We start from the raw sequence: 17,905 nt of genomic DNA on the forward strand, positions 1-17,905 counted from the left end.
CCCCTTTGCTTCCTAATGTTATTGCCTATTCCCGCCCCTTTGCTTCCTAATGTTATTGCCTATTCCCGCCCCTTTGCTTCCTAATGTTATTGCCTATTCCCGCCCCTTTGCTTCCTAATGTTATTGCCTATTCCCTCCCCTTTGCTTCCGAATATTATTTTCTATCCCGCTCCTTTACTTCCGAATGTTATTGCCTATCCCCGCCCCTTTGCTTCCTAATGTTATTGCCTATTTCCGCCCCTTTGCTTCCTAATGTTATTGCCTATCCCCGCCCCTTTGCTTCCTAATGTTATTGCCTATTTCCGCCCCTTTGCTTCCTAATGTTATTGCCTATCCCCGCCCCTTTGCCTCCTAATGCTATTGCCTGTCCCCGCCCCTTGTTAGTAAACCTACCCACCCGCTGCAGCACTCTGTGAACGTCAGGTGGAGCTCGCCCTCCGACTAGAGAGTTTTGTCCCCGCCGGGCCGCCGTAGTGAATATGTGCGTGCAGCTGCTACTAGAGGCAGGTGTCAGAAGGAGTTCCGTAGTACGGGCAGACGGCAGATTTGTCTCGTCACTCCTCGGTGAATTCTCTCGGCTCCAGTATTGACTTTCCCTGTGACTGTCCATAGCCAGGAGCGGAGCTCGCCCTCCCCGGAGACACACAGCCATTACTAGCTGTACAGTGCGCTCGGAGGTTATTGTGTGTGAGGGGACTCATCTCTAGCAGTGACATCATCCTGCTACTGGAAGTAAGTGTATACATCAATGGGTGGGCTCCTAGGGGGGATGTCCAGTGCTGGGACCCTGATCCTTGCAGAGATCTAGGTGACATCTTTTTTATAGGAGCTCTTCCTCAGACCCCACAACTCTGCCCATCCATTCGTGTGCTGCATGTGACCGTCTGCCCTGGATGAACAAGCTGGATCACATAGTTCCATTGGTCCAGCTTGGCACAACACACACTCACCAGTAAAGATGAACTCAGGCCTGGAAGTCGGCGCTGCGCTAATCACAGGCAGTGAGACATTGTCCTGATGTGCGGCTGCAGAGATCGGCCAATGTCTCACTGCCTGTGAGCGCAGCGCCGACTTCTTGGCGGGCTCTGCACGTGGACCATGCGAACACGCCTGAGCTCGTCCCTACTCACAGGTAAGGATGAGCTCCGGTGTGTTCGCAGAGCCCGCCAGGAAGTCGGCGCTGCGCTAATCACAGGAAGTGAGACATTGTACCAATGCGCGGCTGCAGAGATCGGCACAATGTCTGACTGTCTGTGATTAGCGCAGCGCTGACTTCCTGGCGGGCTCTGCACATGGAGCATGCGAACATGCCTGAGCTCATCCCTACTCACCAGTAAGGATGAGCTCCGGTGTGTTTGCACAGCCCATGTGCAGAGCCCGCCAGGAAGTCGGCGCTGTGCCAATCAAGGCAGTGAGACATTGTCCTGATGGGCGGCTGCAGAGATCGGACAATGTCTCACTGCCTGTGATTAGCGCAGCGCCGACTTCCTGGCGGGCTCTGCACGTGGACCATGCGAACACGCCTGAGCTCACCCCTACTCACCGGTAAGGATGAGCTCCGGTGTGTTCACAGAGCCCACCAGGAAGTTGGCGCTGCGCTAATCACAGGCAGTGAGACGTTGTCCCGATGCGCAGCTGCAGAGATCAGGAAATGTCTCACTGCCTGTGATTAGCGCAGTGCCGACTTCCTGGCGGGCTCTGCATGTGGACCATGCGAACACGCCTGAGCTCACCCCTACTCACCGGTAAGGATGAGCTCCGGTGTGTTCACAGAGCCCACCAGGAAGTTGGCGCTGCGCTAATCACAGGCAGTGAGACGTTGTCCCGATGCGCAGCTGCAGAGATCAGGAAATGTCTCACTGCCTGTGATTAGCGCAGTGCCGACTTCCTGGCGGGCTCTGCATGTGGACCATGTGAACATGCCTGAGCTCATCCCTACTCACCAGTAAGGATGAGCTCCGGTGTGTTTGCACAGTCCACGTGCAGAGCCCGCCAGGAAGTTGGCGCTAATAACAGGCAGTGAGGCATTGTCCTGATGTGCGGCTGCAGAGATCGGCCAATGTCTCACTGCCTATGATTAGCGCACTGCCAACTTCCTGGTGGGCTCTGCACGTGGACCATGCAAACACGCCTGAGCTCACCCCTACTCACCGGTAAGGATGAGCTCCGGTGTGTTCACAGAGCCCACCAGGAAGTTGGCGCTGCGCTAATCACAGGCAGTGAGACGTTGTCCCGATGCACAGCTGCAGAGATCAGGAAATGCCTCACTGCCTGTGATTAGTGCAGTGCCGACTTCCTGGTGGGCTCTGCATGTGGACCATGCGAACATGCCTGAGCTCATCTCTACTCGCCAGTAAGGATGAGCTCCGGTGTGTTTGCATAGCCCACGTGCAGAGCCCGCCAGGAAATCGGTGCTGCGCTAATCACAGGCAGTTAGACATTGCCCCGATGCGCAGCTGCAGAGATCGGGAAACGTCTCACTGCCTGTGATTAGCGCAGTGCTGACTTCCTGGCGGACTCTGCACATAAGCTGTGCTAACACACCGGAGCTCATCCCTACTTGTTACAAGTAGAGGTGCGCATCTTCACTGGTCTCACAATTTGGGTACGATTAACCTGTCAACGATTCAATTCCGTGATGCATCACGACACGATTACTGCCCATGGTTTTTGTCAAAAACCCATCGGTACAGCCTTATATGTGAAACAATAAATTATGTCACCGTGACATAGACATAAAAAGTGATCCGTTATGCCTCATTCTAATGCAGAACAATATAGAGACCACAGATAATGGGACTTCCACTGGTTCAGACCCGCTGGTCATTTCCAGTGGAGGTCTAGCAGACAGTCAGTGAGGAGCAGAGCTCACCATACAGACGTAAATGAGACCTAGGACAGTGATGGCGAACCTGGGCACCCCTGGATATTTTGGAACTACATTTCCCATGATGCTCATGCACTCTGCAGTGTAGTTGAGCATCATGGGGAAATGTAGGTCCAAAACATCTAGGGTGCCAAGGTTCGCCATCACTGCCCTAGGGCAAGGCTACCTTGGTGGATCTACCCTAATTATATTAGGAAGAAGACAGGATACTGCATGGGAGCATTAGGCTGCACATGATCAGGGTTATATAGAGCTGATTCCTTGGATAATTCCATCGTTACGCTTTCTACTATGGGCAGATGAAGTTGCTACCCCCAATAAATCCTGGATATTCATATATAATAACCCTTTGTTATGAGTTCTACTTCTAATCATATGGGGGTCATGTCTGCCACTGGCTCTGTTCCTCACTCTTTTGTGGTCCACTCATTTTGCTTGATTTAACACTGTAACCCTTTATGCTCCCGAAAAAAGCATTATGTCAACGTGAAACATGTGGAGCACAGCATTGTCCACCTAGTGTGAGGCAACGCACCCCTCCGATATATTATTTGTCCTTGGTGATTGTAGTTTCATTACACATGTGCCAGTGTCATTGGCTTTGTGAATGCTCACACACTAGTTTGGGTTAATACTATCTCTAATGGATCTAATTTTTGTTTTTAATCAGTTTTTCTAATAAAAGACAAAAAAATAAATTTTATATATATATATATATATATATATATATATATATATATATATATATATATATATATATATATTCTATCCCCATCTTCTGTGGGCTCTATTTTGTTCAGCCTTATAAGTGCTCCTCAGTATTCCGATTACACAGAGCGGGGATCTCCTGCTCTTACATGGAGCTTGGATTTGAATTGCCCGGTGGCCACTGTTGCCAAAGTCCTGCCTCCTAGACCAGCTCATATGATACACGTCAGTCACACTGAGTCTATTTCCTGGCATTGGATCATTGTGCCGTCTGCCACAGGAGCAGGTCTAGGAGGCGGGACTTTGATACAGCAAGTGCCGAGCATTTCAGAGCCAAGGTCAATGTGACATCTACACATTTAGGCATGGAGGGGAGGACTCTGATAGGGGCTGATAATGTAATTGATGCAAACAAGATTCAGCCTTTCTTTGTATTGATGCTGAATCACGATGCATCGATTACATGATTGTTCTCAACGCCCCTACAACCAAGGCATGCAGAATACCATCTCTGAATGCACAGCACATCGAACCTTGAAGCAGATGGGCTACCGCAGCAGATGACCTCACCAGGTGCCACTCCTGTCAGGAACAGGAAACTGAGCCTACATTTTACACATTCTCACCACAATTGGACAATAGAAGATTGGAAAACCACTGCCTGGTCTGATGAGTCTCCATTTCAGCTGCAACATTCAGATGGTAGGGTCAGAATTTGGGGTAAACAACATGGAAGCATGGATCCATCCTGCCTTGTGTCAATGGTTCAGGTTGGTGGTGGTGTAATGGTGTGGGGGATATTTTCTTGGCACACTTTGGGCCCCTTAGTACCAATTGAGGATCTTTTAAATGCCATGGCCTACCTGAGTATTGTTGCTGACCATGTGCATCCCTTTATGACTACAGTGTACCCATTTTCTGATGGCTCCTCCCAGCAGGATAACGCACCATGTCACAAAGCTCAAATCATCTCGCCACTGGCTTCTTGAACATGACAATGAGTTCACTGTACTCCAATGGCCTCCACAGTCACCATATCTCAATCCAATAGGGCACCTTTGGGATGTGGTGGAATGGGAGACTTGCATCATGGATGTGCAGCCGACAAATCTACAACAATTGCGTGCTGCTATCATGTCAATATGCACCAAAATCTTTGAGGAATGTTTGCAGCACTTTGTTAACTCTATGCCATGAAGAATTAAGGCAGTTCTGAAGGCAAAGGGGGGTACCAACCCCATTTTGCCTGACTGGTGAGTGTACATATACCTTTTTATACCTGGGGGTCTGCTGTGGAATCTGACAACCGCTCTCCTAGTTGGCACTGCTATGATGCTCATCACAGAGTTCCGGGTCCTGCGCAATCAACTTCCCCTTTATACACTGATCACAGGGAGTCACTCGCTTGACATGTGCCATTCGCAGAACGCATTGTATTTTTGTTTTAGGCCTTGTTCACAACATGGTGCAGAGATGTCAGTTTTTCTGCATGGGTTCTGCAAGGGCACAAACAAAACAATCGTGCCCTGTTCACACCACAACACTGGTATTGCGTGTGGATTTTTTCTGCACTGGAATCTGCAACATGTATGCAGTTCTCTGTGTGATAAAGAAACTGACCTGACTTCGACACTGTGGTGTGAACAGGGCACATAACTAACATGCATGAAAACTAGGGGTGCAACTGATCGTCACCGATCCATGATCCAAACGGGTCACCCTGTTCGGATCAGCACACGCCGCGATCCACGGAGCGCTCTGCTCCCTCGGCCTTAGGAAAGGCCTCGGCTTTGGCCTAAGTCCGGAGCGGCGGCCATCTTTGTACACCCGGCGACCGTTTACAATGTGATCGCTCCGTGATGGAGCGATTCCTTGTAATTAAACCGGCGGTTCCTCACTCCCCTCTGTGTACTGATCTGTACAGTGGAGGAGAGAGATTGGATGGCAGCAGCGCTGTGAGCTGGATCTGTAGTGCCCACAGCGCTGCTCTGTGACAATTGCAATCACAGCCATCCCTCCATACCCTGCGATACTCAGCCAATATTACAGTGGGGGGAGAGGTCCATTACAGTGGGGCAGATGACGTGGATAGTACAGTGGATACTATATGGTGGTGGACTCTTCACAGGTTTTTGCAAATTCATTTATTGCTGATCCGAAAAATGATCCGATCTGTGAGTCTTTTGATCCGTTGCACCCCTAATGAAAACGGATGTCAACTTGCATAAAAACTCACTAAAACGAGTATGAAAAATGATGTAAACTCATATCTGTGCAAGTGAAATCGGCATGGTTTTCTCATCAGTTTTCATGCACATATGGTGCAAACGAGCCCTAAAGATTATCTGACTGTAAGAGGGGTAATCGTCATCACCACCTTCTCTCTACCTCATCCAAACAAGACATTTAAATGAATGGCAGAGCCACTGACCAAACCCATGTGACCATTTGGCACAGGACCTGGAAGATTTTGGCTATCACTGTAGTGATGCTCCCTAATAGTGATCTGCACCTTTCATAGCAGCTCCTCAGCTCAAAGATGTGAATTCTTAGGCTCGGTCCACATATATGTGATTTGGATGCGTTTTGAACCGTGTCTGATTCGCATAGCATTGATTTCCATTGAAGCTGTTCACTTATTTGCGGTGCATCGACCGTGCCAATTTAAAGAGTCCTGTGTGTTTTCTGAGCACTGTGATGCAGTTTGGCTACAAATTCCAGACTTATTGAGCTCTATGGGAACGCGTCTGAATCGCACGTCATCAGTTGTAGAGGTCGACCGATATGGGCTTTTCTCTGGCCGATGCCGATATTTAGAAATCATGGCGGCTGATATATGATGCCGATTTTTTTTTTTTTTTATTTTTTTTTTTTGGTCTGAGATATATATTTTTCCCCTTGATCTCATAAAATCTAACAGACCCCTTTCCCACTGGGCGTTTTTCAGTTGCTTTTGGGCTAAAAATAGTGCCTGCAAAACGGCTCCCCTGCAGTCTGTGTGAAAGACAGAGTGCTTTCACACTGAGGCGATGCGCTGGCAGGATGTTTAAAAAAAAAGAAGTCCTGCAAGTAGCACGTTTTGGAGTGGTGTATGCCGCTCCTCCACCACTCCTGCCCATTGATATTAATGGGCACCACTGCCGAAGCACATGCAATGCGATTTGGCAGCGGTGCTTCACGGGTGCATTTAATCTCTTCCTCGGCTGCTAGCTGGGTTATATGCGCCCCACTAGCAGCCGAATAGCACCGCTAAAATTATGGTAAAGCGCCACTAAAACTAGCAGCGTTTTACCATCAACACCTGCCCGCTCCAATGTGAAAGCAGCCTTCATAAGTGATGCAGAAAATTTCTTGCATTTAAACAAAACAAACCTCCAATCAGTTTACTCGTATGTATGATTTAGATTTTAAAAAAAACTATATTAAATAAAAACAGGTAGTCAAAACTTTTGGACGGAAAAAAAAGGGCTAACTTTACTGTTTTTTTTTTTTTAGTCCTCCTTTTTTTTTTTTTAATCATTTGTGTATTTTTTCCCAAAAAATTGCATTTGAAAGACCTCTGCGCAAATGCCGTGTGATATAAAATATTGCAACAACCGCTGTTTTATTCCCTAGGATCTCTGCTAAAAAAAATATATATATAATTTTTGGGGGGTCTAAGTGATTTTCTGGCAGAAAATACAGGATTTTTACTTGTAAGCAACAAGTGTCAGAAAAGATTTAGTCTTTAAATGGTTAAACTGAGAACTCTACACACTGAGTTGAGTTCATTCATAAGTGTAAACATTGTATCTTTTTGCTCTTTTCTTGGCAGACTGCAAGGAGAGGAAACAAGTGGCTTCTATGAAGACTTAGGCAACTTGCATTGACTTCTATTACAGAAGTCATTTGCAAGTAGAGCTGTAGTTCTAATCTGCCTTTTTATCAGCACAATCGGCCGATGCCGATTAATTAAAAGACTGCAAATATCGGCCGACCTCTAATCAGTTGCGTTCAGGATTGCTTTTCCTACTACAGGAGTTGACACCCTTTATTTACTATGTATTGGCCAGCACTGAAAACGCAGCTGTAACAAATCTGGTCCTGAGCCTTGCAAATTTGTATCAAAAACGCACCTGGTGGACTGAGGAGCTACAAACAGAAGGTGTTTTTACCTTTTTAATACAGAGAATTAATTAGATATGTGTGGATGCGGGAGCTTCCCAGCTGCGCTTTCATTTTCTGACAGCAGATACTCCCCTGGTCAGAACACACTGATCAGCACATGCAGCGATTGGTTGAATGTATTGATCGAATGATGGTTTTCCAGCAGGCCTGTTCTTCAGAAGCATTTTTAATGACCGGCTTTTGTTTGAACAGAGAGGGGTACAAATGCATCAAATTCTGGCAGGTTCCCTCTGAACGGGATGAATTTCGATTAAGGTATATCCCCAGCTTTAGGCTGGTGCCGTGACCACCTGCCCCAAGTTTTCTGTTTCAGGATGGCTTCTCTTGCAGTTTCTTATTTGAGCCTCCCTTGCAATCAAGAACTAGAGTTGTGTGTCCCTACACAGGGTGCATCAATAGAAACACAACCCTATAGACTAGCATAGTAAGGCACTCCCCTTGCTAGCTCCTCCTCCCTTCTCTAAACTAGCAGCACTATCCACTGCTAACTTTCCTGTGAGGATTGAAAGTTCAGGGAAGCAACACTGAGAGAGCAGGGGCCAGCAGCAATGAAAATTGTCAACTGTAGCTGCTGGAAACATAGTTTACTGGGGAATGTTTATTTTATTGCGATCTGTGTATTAAACTAAAAGCGAAGAGTGTTTAATACTACTTTTAAGTCTAGGGTAGAGGCTTTTAATACTTATCTCCTTCATTGTTTCTCTGTCTGCTGGTGCTCTTCTCTTCCCATTCATGCTTTGGCTTGTGAACTAGCCCTGACTACCCTTTGGTACAATACCGAACATTGGTCCTGTGTTGTACTTCAGGCTTCAGGGACTGGTTGCACAGATGGATGGAACCTACCAGAGTAAAGCAATTAACACACCTTATTCCTCTACAACTAGAGTAATTGTCACCAAGCCCACATCATAAAAACTATCAATACGTTCTGTATTACATGCTGTCCATGCTCCATCACTGAGTTTCATTTTCTGTATTCTACAAAAAACCTGGTTGATCCTGCCATTCTCTATCTCCACCTTCTGTTCATGTCCCCAATTCAGCTAGGGATTTTGCGGAGGAGGAGATTGATGAAGGCTTCACCTTCTCCCTCTTATTCTGAGACACAGGCTGGAGGGGTGTGACACAGCCTGTAAGTGGCAGAAATCTGCCCACCCCATGTTGTTGCCAAAAAATAATATAGATTTTTTTATTTTATTTTTCAAATCGTTACAGTGCCATCAGCCATATGGGTCAGTACTGTGGGAGTGACAGAACATACAGTGGGGAAAATAATTATTTGATCCTACCAACCAACAATAATTCTGACTACAGTATGTGCTCATGTAGTACAGATTAGTCCTGTTAATTTTTAAGAAGGTGCTCCGACAGCTCTTTATTCTATATAAAAGACACCTGTCCACGGAATCCTTTCTTCCATTCAAACCTCTCCCATCATGGGCAAAGGGCTGTCAAAGGACATCAGGGACAAGATTGTAGACCTGCACAAGGCTGGAATGGGCTACAAGACCATCAACAAGAAGCTTGGTGAGAAGGAGACAACTGTTGGAGCGATTATTTGCAAATGGAAGAAATATAACATAACCATCAATCGCCCTCGGTCTCAAGCTCCATGCAAGATGTTGCCTCACGGGGTAAGGATGATCATGAATAAAATGAGAGATCAGCCCAGAACTACTAGCTTGTGAATCCTCTCAAGGCAGTTAGGAAAACAGTCGCCAAACTATTGGTAACACAATACACGCCCATGGATTGAAATCTTGCAGTGCCCACAAGGTTCCCCTCCTCGAGAAGGCACTTGTACAAGCATGTCTAAAGCTTGCCAATGAACATCTAAATCCAGGGATATGCAATTAGCGAACCTCCAGCTGTTGCAGAACTACAAGTTCCATGAGGCATAGGAAGACTCTGACAACCACAAGCATGACACCCAGAGGCAGAGGCATGATGGGACTTGTAGTTTTGCAACAGCTGGAGGTCCTCTAATTGCATATCCCTGATCTAAATAATTCAGAGAAGGATTGGGAGAAAGTTCTGTGGTCAGATGAGACCAAAATTGAACTCTTTAGCATTAATGCGACTCACCGTGTTTAGGGGAATAAAATCTGACTATGACCCTAAGAACACCATCCCTACAGTCAAGCACAGACGTGGAAACATTTATGCTTTGGGGCTATTTCTCTGCTAAAGGTACAAGCCAACTTTGCTGCAGGCTGATGGACAGGGCCATGTATTGTATAATCTTGGATAAGGAGCTTCTTCTCTCAGCTAGAACACTGAAGATGGGTCTTCAAGAATGATGGTGACCCAAAACATACCACCAAGGCAACAAAGTTGTTGCTCAAGAAGAAGCACATTAAGGTCATGGAGTGGCCTAGTCAGTATCCAGGCCTTAATCCTGTAGAAAATGTATAGAGGTTGCTGAAACTTCGAGTTACTTAACGACGGCCAAGAAACCTTAAGACGCATTTCACGAGGGGCGGTTTTAAGATGATTTAGTGCCGTTATGTCAAATGGTGTCTGCTCAGTACTGCGCATGCGCAGTACACATAACAAGCAGATTCCAAAAATATCCGAAGATGAACAGCGCATGCGCCGTGGGTCCAGGTTCAAGCCCCACCATCCAAGTGGACATAGTTAGAATTAAAAAGAGCCGAGCGAGACCGTGCCCGAAACGTGGCGAGCCTGCGAGGGGTCGTCCACTTGGATGGTGGGGCTTGCACCTCAACTCGCGGCGCAGGTGCCGTTCATCTTCGGAGATTTTCCGAATCTCCTTGTGCTCCATACTGAGCAAGCGCTGCGCCTGCGCAGTACACTTCGGACACTATTCGATAGGTGGACATTTTTGGACAGAACACCGGAAATGGCCTCTGCTAATCGCCTAAAAGCCGCCTTCCATTCTACTCCCATTCACACTCGGGCGGTGCGCTTGTGGGACGTTATGAAGTCCTGCAAGCAGCATCTTTGGGGTGGGTTGGGGCGCTGTATTTAGCGCTCCCAAAATGCCCTGCCCATTGGAATGAATGGGCAGTTTGAAAAACTGTTTGAAAAGCACTTTGAAAGTGCCGCAAAACAGGATTTTAACCCTTTGGGGTTAAAAGCACCCTTTTAGCTGAAAAGCTGCTCTAAAGTGAGCGGCGCTAGCGGCCAGTGCTTTCAGTGTGAAGGCACTCTAAGGATTTAGAGAAGATCTGTAAAGAAAAGAGGAACCCCCCCCCCCCCACGCCAGAGCTTTCAAACATCGCAAAAGTTGAGAGCCGAACAATGAACACCATTGTAATCTATGGGGCCTGAACTGGAAAAATCAAAAGTGCCCATTTTGAAGGCTTATATGCAAGTTATTAGTCATACAAGAGGTATGCGGGTTATTGGCCTGGAGGACATTTATCAACTAAATTTTTTTTTAAATAAGTGATTTACTGATTAAGTGAAACAAAAATGAATAGGCAGACCGCTGTCATTTCCCCCCTGGACAAACGTGGGTGGCTGGCAGACCCGCTGATTGGATCCCACTGTATCCAATCACAGCTGGATTGGGTCGCTGGCAGCACGCACACGCACCCGATATCAGAGAGTGCGAACAACGTACAGGTAGGTTGTTTCGTGAAGCCGGGCCACCCTGCCACCGTATATGGGCAGTCCGAAAGTAGTTTTAAATATAGGGGGGGTCCCTTTTTAGTCTGATATCAGATCAATTCTAGATCTACTGAATCTAAATCTCCTTCTGAAGATCCGCTCCTTTCGCATGGCGTCAATCGGGTCAGTCGTTTCCATCCTATAAGGAGGAGAACTGGCATCCATCGACATCAGAGATGCATATCTGCATGTTCCTATACTTCCTCTTTACTAGAGGTTTCTGTGGTTCAAAGTAGAACAAAAGCACTTTAAGTTTGTAGCCTTGCCCTTCGTGCTTGCTACAGCATGCCAGGTATTCACAAAAGTACTAGCCCCACCTCTAGCCAGGATGAGGGCACAGGGCATAACTGTCTTGGCTTACTTTTGATGATCTATTGTTAATAGACCAGTGGGTGGCTCGCTTGAAGCAAGGTGTAGCCATTACAAGCAGTTACCTGGAGAGTCTGGGTTGGATTCTCAACCTAAAGAAATCCTCCTTTAAAGCCACTAAAGAGGCTGGAGTATCTGGGCCTGATCATAGACACAGCCCAGAAAAGGGTGTTTTTTTGCCTCCCACAAAGATCAGTTCCATACAAGAGCTGGTGAGGATGATCGTTGTTATGGATGGTGGCTTAATTTGAAGCAGTTCCCTATGCCCAATTCCATTCGAGACTGTTTCAAAACAGTATCCTGTCTGCTTGGAACAAGACGATTCAAGCTTTGGATTTGCCAATGCGGCTGTCCCCAAGAGTGTCCCAAAGCCTCAATTGGTGGTTACTAACTCAGAACTTGCTGAAGGGAAGGTCCTTCAGACCAATCATCTGGAAGGTAGTAACGACGGATGCCAGGCTTTCAGGCTGGGGGGCAGTGCTAGAGAAGATGACTGTTCAGGGACAGTGATTAAGAACCGAAAGAGCCTTGTCCATCAACATCCTAGGGATTCGGACAGTGTATCTGTCTCTGAGAACCTGGACCTCCAGGTTAAATAATTGTCCTGTCAGGATTCAATCCGACAATGCCGCGGCTGTGGCCTATATCAATCACCAAGGGGGCACCAAAAGTCTCTCAGCTCAGAGAGGTGAACCAGATTCTAACTTGGGCAGAAGAAAATGTCTCGTGCCTATCGGCAGTTTCATTCTGGGTGTAGAGAAGTGGCAGGCGGACCACCTAAGCCGTCAACAGTTAGTCTTCATACCGAAAATTTTCAGGCTATTTGCCAAAGATGAGGGACTCCGGACGTAGACCATTTTAAGCGTCCAGATTCAACGCAAAGATAGTCAACTTTGTGTCCATGGAAAGGGACACACTCGCATATGGAACAGATGCATTGGTGACCCTGTGGGATCAGTTCTCGCTGATCTATGCATTTCCCCCTATTCAGTTGCTGCCTCGGCTTCTTTGCAGGATGGAGGTGGAAAGAGTCGGTAATGCTGGTAGCACCAGCATGGCCCAGAAGGTCATGGTATGCAGAAATCCTAAAGATGGCAGTGGAGGGTCCATGGCTCCTCCCACTAAAGCCAGACCTGCTATCACAGGGGCCGATATTCCATCCTACTTTACGAACGCTAAATTTAACGGCCTAGCTATTGAGCACCACTTTCTGAAGAAACGTTTGCTTTCCAGGTCAGTTATCTCTACTTTGCTTAATGGTAGGAAGCCAGCTTCTAGAGCTCTATATTAGAGTCTGGAAAGCTTATGTTTCCTGGTGTGAATCCAAGGGTTGGTACCCTCGGAGATATATCATAGGCAGAATTCTTGCCTTTCTACAATTAAGCATAGAGATGAAGTTGGCCCTGAGTACTATTAAGGGCCAAGTCTCAGCCTTATCAATTTTTATTTCAAAGACCGCTTGCTATGCATTCTTTAGTCGAGGGTTTCATGCAAGGAGTGCTGCGGATTAATCCGCCAGTTAAATCACCCTTAAGCCCTTGGGACTTCAATTTTTAGTTTTGTCGGTTTTACAAAAACAGCCATTCGAACCGTTACAGCATATACCTTTAGTCCCTTTGACAAGGAAGCTGGTGTTTTTTGTTGCTATATCCTCAGCAAGGAGGGTGTCCGAATTGGCTGCTCTTTCTTGTAAAGAGCCATATTTAGTTATTCACAAGGACAGAGTGGTGTTGCGCCCTCATCCAGGCTTTTTGCCAAAAGTGGTTTCAGGCTTTCACCTGAAGTTATTGTCTTGCTATCGTTTTCCCCAAGACCATGTTCCAGGGCAGACTTGACGTAGTGAGAGCAGTGAAGATCTATTTAGAGAAAACTGCTTGGATTCTTAAGACTGACGTCTTGTTGATTCTGCCAGAGGGTCCAAAAAAAAAGGGACTCAAACTTATGATTTAAAGGTAAAGATTACCCCTTTTCAAGTTAAGGCGCACTCTACCAGAGTGGTTGGTGATTCTTGGGCAGTGCGTCACCAGGTCTCTATGTCTCAGATCTGCAAAGCCGCGACTTGGTCTTCAGTACATACATTTGCAAAATTTTATCAAGTGGATGTAAGATGGAATGAGGATATCGTCTTTGGGCGCAGTGTGCTGCAGGCAGCAGTATAAAGTCCTCAGGTCTGGGGTTGCCCTATGGGTTGTCTCTCTTCCCTCAAGTAGCATTGCTATGAGACATCCCACTAAGTAAATACTTGAAGCTCTGTGTCCTATGATGTACGATAACTAGGATTTTCAAAACCGCTTGCCTGTAAAATCCTTTTCTTGGAGTACATCATAGGAAACAGAGCTCCCGCCCCTCTGTTTTATGGGGTCAGAGTATATTGCTTGGCTACAAAAACTGAGTGCTCCTGGAAGGAGGAGGGGTTGTATAGAGGAGTCAACTTCCTGTATTGGTTATACCAGTGTCAATACCTGAAGGTAGGCCCATAACCCACTAAGTAAATATTTGAGGCTCTGTGTCCTATGATGTACTCCAAGAAAAGGATTTTACAGGTAAGCTGTTTTAAAAATCCTCTTTTATTATGTATTTTTACAGGGATTTTCTTCCGAAATGGCTTCTGCTGTGGCAAGTTTGGTGCCCACTACGGCCTCCCGCTTTGCTCTGCTGAAAGTAGACAGCAGCAGCGACTCTGATTCGGAGAAGTCTAAAGTACCACGTGGAGCTGGGAAATCGCGGAATGCATCTGCTACAAGTGGTAAAAGCAACGCAAATGAGAAAAAAAGGGAAAAACGTAGAAAGAAGAAAGAACAGCAACAAAGCGAGGCTAATGAGGTAGCAACATTTGTGCTAAAATACTGTACATCTGCATCTAGGCTGGTCTTAGTCTAGGTTCACACCTATGTGACTGCGTTTGATGGGGTTGTTTTTTTTTTTTTTTTTTTTAAGACCCGTTTTTTAGTGCATTTTGTGTCTTTATACCAGCATTTTTCATGCACTTTGCATTTTTTTTTTTTTTTTTTTCTCTCATCCCCTCCCTCTCCTGACCTGCCAGGCAGCATGCTCGGATAAGGGTCTGGTATGGATTTTGGGGGGGACCCATGCTGTGTGGGTTGGTTTATTTATTTTTCGTCCCCTCCGAATTCATACCAGACCCGAAAGGCTTCAGTGGGGGACCCCGCTGACAGCTGATGTTGTTTCATCAGTTTCTAAGGACGTGGTTCATGTTAAATGCGTTTCTACAAACGTCACAAAAAAAAAACATAGGTGTGAACATAGAGTTAATTTACCGTCTACCATCTATATTTGCTTGCTCATTTTATTTATTTTTTTATGAAAAAAAAAAAATTCTACTTTTATTCTATTGTCCTAGATTGGTTTTTAGAGCTTTTCCTATAGCTCCCTGTTGCCTCTCTGGGATAGGCAGTGAAGGGAAATCGGGGGTTTTAACTATTTCCATATTCTAAAACAATACATTTATTTATTTATTTATTTTTTTCCATCTGCCAAATGAAACCTTTATTAGCTTGACAAATTAAGCCACAAAGGTATAAACTATTCAGTGCTTTTTATATTGTGTAACTCAAGTTTTACCTTGTTGGGTTATATTTTATTTTTCAATATGTTCCAATAAATTCCATCCTCCCTTTTATGTGTGCAAAGATTAGACACAACCTTACAGATACATTATTTTGGACTTTAATCAGTTTGCATTTTAATAAGGTTGGTTGGTATCATTTGAGCATTAAACTATTTACACAATCAGGTTGCCTATTAAGTAAAGTTGGTGTTATTTGATTATTAGCCTATTCAGTTTTTTTTATTTTTTTGTATTTTTATTTATGGTCACTTACTGTCCAATGCTCTATTAATAGTTAAGAAATCTGGCATTCAAGAAGATTCCCCAGAAAGCCCATGGTACTGGTGGGTCCCAGCAGGAATCGGTGCCGCAGAGTACAGCTAAAGAGGCTCATCAAGAAGACTGGCAGCAGTGGCGACAGAGAGATGAACAGGTTTGTGTAATTTATTTATCTTTTAATGCCGCTTTGAACATTCATTACATAGTAGTGAGTCATTGGGGTTTTTCTTTAAATTGTGTACTAGATTTCACAAAGGCCCCAAATAGAAACTTGCTCGTGTCAGTTATTCTAGCGACACACAAGGTCTTTCTCTCCACTTGGTGCCAGTAATTATTTTTGGATACTAAATTTAAATGACTTCATAAAGCAGGAGTAGAGGGAGATAAATGCAATGTGTAAATATTTCCATGGCTACTGTTCATTAAGGTTTTAACATAGCCCTTTCAGTGCTGGCTACTGCCTTTATTTCACCAGTTATTGTTCCCATTTAAACTGTGTGTGTGTGTGTGTGTGTGTGTGTGTGTGTGTATCCTATGCTAAATCGAATATAATTTTATAAATAACAAATATTTCATATTGCTGGTTGGTCAATATACTAATATTCCTTGACTTTCAATAATAATTGCCAATACTTGGCTCATATGTCCTTGAAGTTGACTTCAGAGGGACTTTTAAGAACATTAAAGTGGCATTAATGTGGCACCCTTTGGGGGGCATGTACCTGATCTAGACAGGTACTAGCTCCCACTTCCAGCTCAGTTCCCTGAGTGCAGCAGGAAGCTGGCTGTGAAGACTCGAGGCTTCACTGCTGGTTTCCCTTAGTCAAGATGGCAGCTGCGGCACCTAATAACTGATTGAAAAATTGGCTGGGTTGAGGATCCTGCTTGATTCCTGCATAGGTAAGTGCCCTAATATTAAGTCAGCAGCTACAGTATTTTTAGCGGATGACCTCCCCTTCTTTTTTTTTTTTCTCTCTGAAGGAGCCTGGAGCTCCTCTTTAAGCACCTAATCACTCCTCTCTCAAAGGCTAGATATCTTACATCTTTAAAGTGTGAACAAACTTTTGAAATGTATAAAGGATGTTTTGGTGGAGTATCTTACAGCTAGCTTAAAGTGTAGCTATGAGCAAAGTAAAAAATGACGTATATGATGAAGTCTGTGAATAGCATTTACACAGCCGTGTTTACCTGAGCACCTCCTATAACAGGAGTCTCCAAACCTTCTGAACAAAAGGCCAGTTTACTGCCCTTCAGATTTTGAGGAGGCCGAACTGTGGCCAGTGGGAGTGGAAAATGTCCTGGTATCAATGGGAGTAAAGAATGCTCCATCGTTGGTATTAGTGGGAGTAATATTGCCCCATTGTTGGTAATGGGGGGGGGGGGGGGGGGGGGGGAGAGAGAATGGTAGACTCTTTAGCTGGTAACAATGAGAATTCTGCCAATCTACCAACATGGGGCTTGACTGCAGCATTATGGACAAAAGCGCAGCTGCCTGTAGGTTACACAGCAGGGTGACAGCCTTCGTTCAGCATTTAGAGCTGGTGATCACCAATCGAAGAGGGAATCGGAGTGCAGAAACTGTCAGTATCAATAGCTTTTACTCGCACACATACAAGAAACCTTACACAAAGGGAGCTATTTAAGAAACTTGAATATTTGGATACATATACACTTAAATCCGTAATCTTGAAAAATGTAAAAGTCTAACACTAGCTTTTCTGTCACTTTTTTAAATAGTCAATTTGGACTAGCTTGGCCCAAAAAAATAAAATAAATCTTGTTCACCTGCTGTCAGCACTGTATAAAACTGTATGTAGCATCGGCTACAAACTGTATACAGTGTTGTGTTCTGGCAGCTGGCAGGGACTTCCAGAACACCAATTAAATCAAGCTAAGCATTGTTTAGCCATTCACTGATAGCTCTGTATTCTATCAATGAATACAAGGCTTCCCATGAATGGGTGATGTAGAGATCTCATGACGTAATTTGCCCACTTCTACACCTCCTTTCAATGGCTTGTATTCAGTGTCCAAATCTTGCTGCCTCAACCTCTGCAACATCTCTAACATATGCCCCTTCATAACCAATGACCCCACAAAACTCCTAGTTCACTCCCTGGTTGTCTCTCATCTCGACTATTGCAACTCCCTCCTCGTGGGATTACCATTACATAGGCTATCCCCCCTTCAGTTCATTGTAAATGTTGCTGCCAGGCTCATCCACCTTTTTTTTTTTTTTTCACGGTGAATAAAGTTCGTTTTATTAATATTAGAGACACAAGTTACAATTC

General features: G+C 45.3%; 1 protein-coding gene across 2 annotated transcripts in view; it reads left to right on the top strand.

Annotated features, from left to right (window-relative positions):
* Positions 1-399: 399 nt before the first annotated feature.
* Positions 400-17,905, top strand: part of GKAP1 (G kinase anchoring protein 1) — a 57,795-nt gene continuing 40,289 nt past the window's right edge. The window contains exons 1-3 of one of the 2 annotated variants that reach the window (XM_077474866.1): positions 400-732; positions 14,354-14,590; positions 15,631-15,768. In XM_077474866.1, the coding sequence (XP_077330992.1) occupies positions 14,369-14,590; positions 15,631-15,768 (360 nt within the window). In that variant the 5' untranslated portion in view covers positions 400-732; positions 14,354-14,368. The remainder of the gene's footprint in view (positions 733-14,353; positions 14,591-15,630; positions 15,769-17,905) is intronic. The other variant, XM_077474865.1, reaches the window with a different exon arrangement.

This window comes from Lithobates pipiens, unplaced genomic scaffold (assembly GCF_037356315.1).
Source record: "Lithobates pipiens isolate NorthernLeopardFrog02 unplaced genomic scaffold, aLitPip1_a1.2 Scaffold_13, whole genome shotgun sequence".
NCBI lineage: Eukaryota > Metazoa > Chordata > Amphibia > Anura > Ranidae > Lithobates > Lithobates pipiens.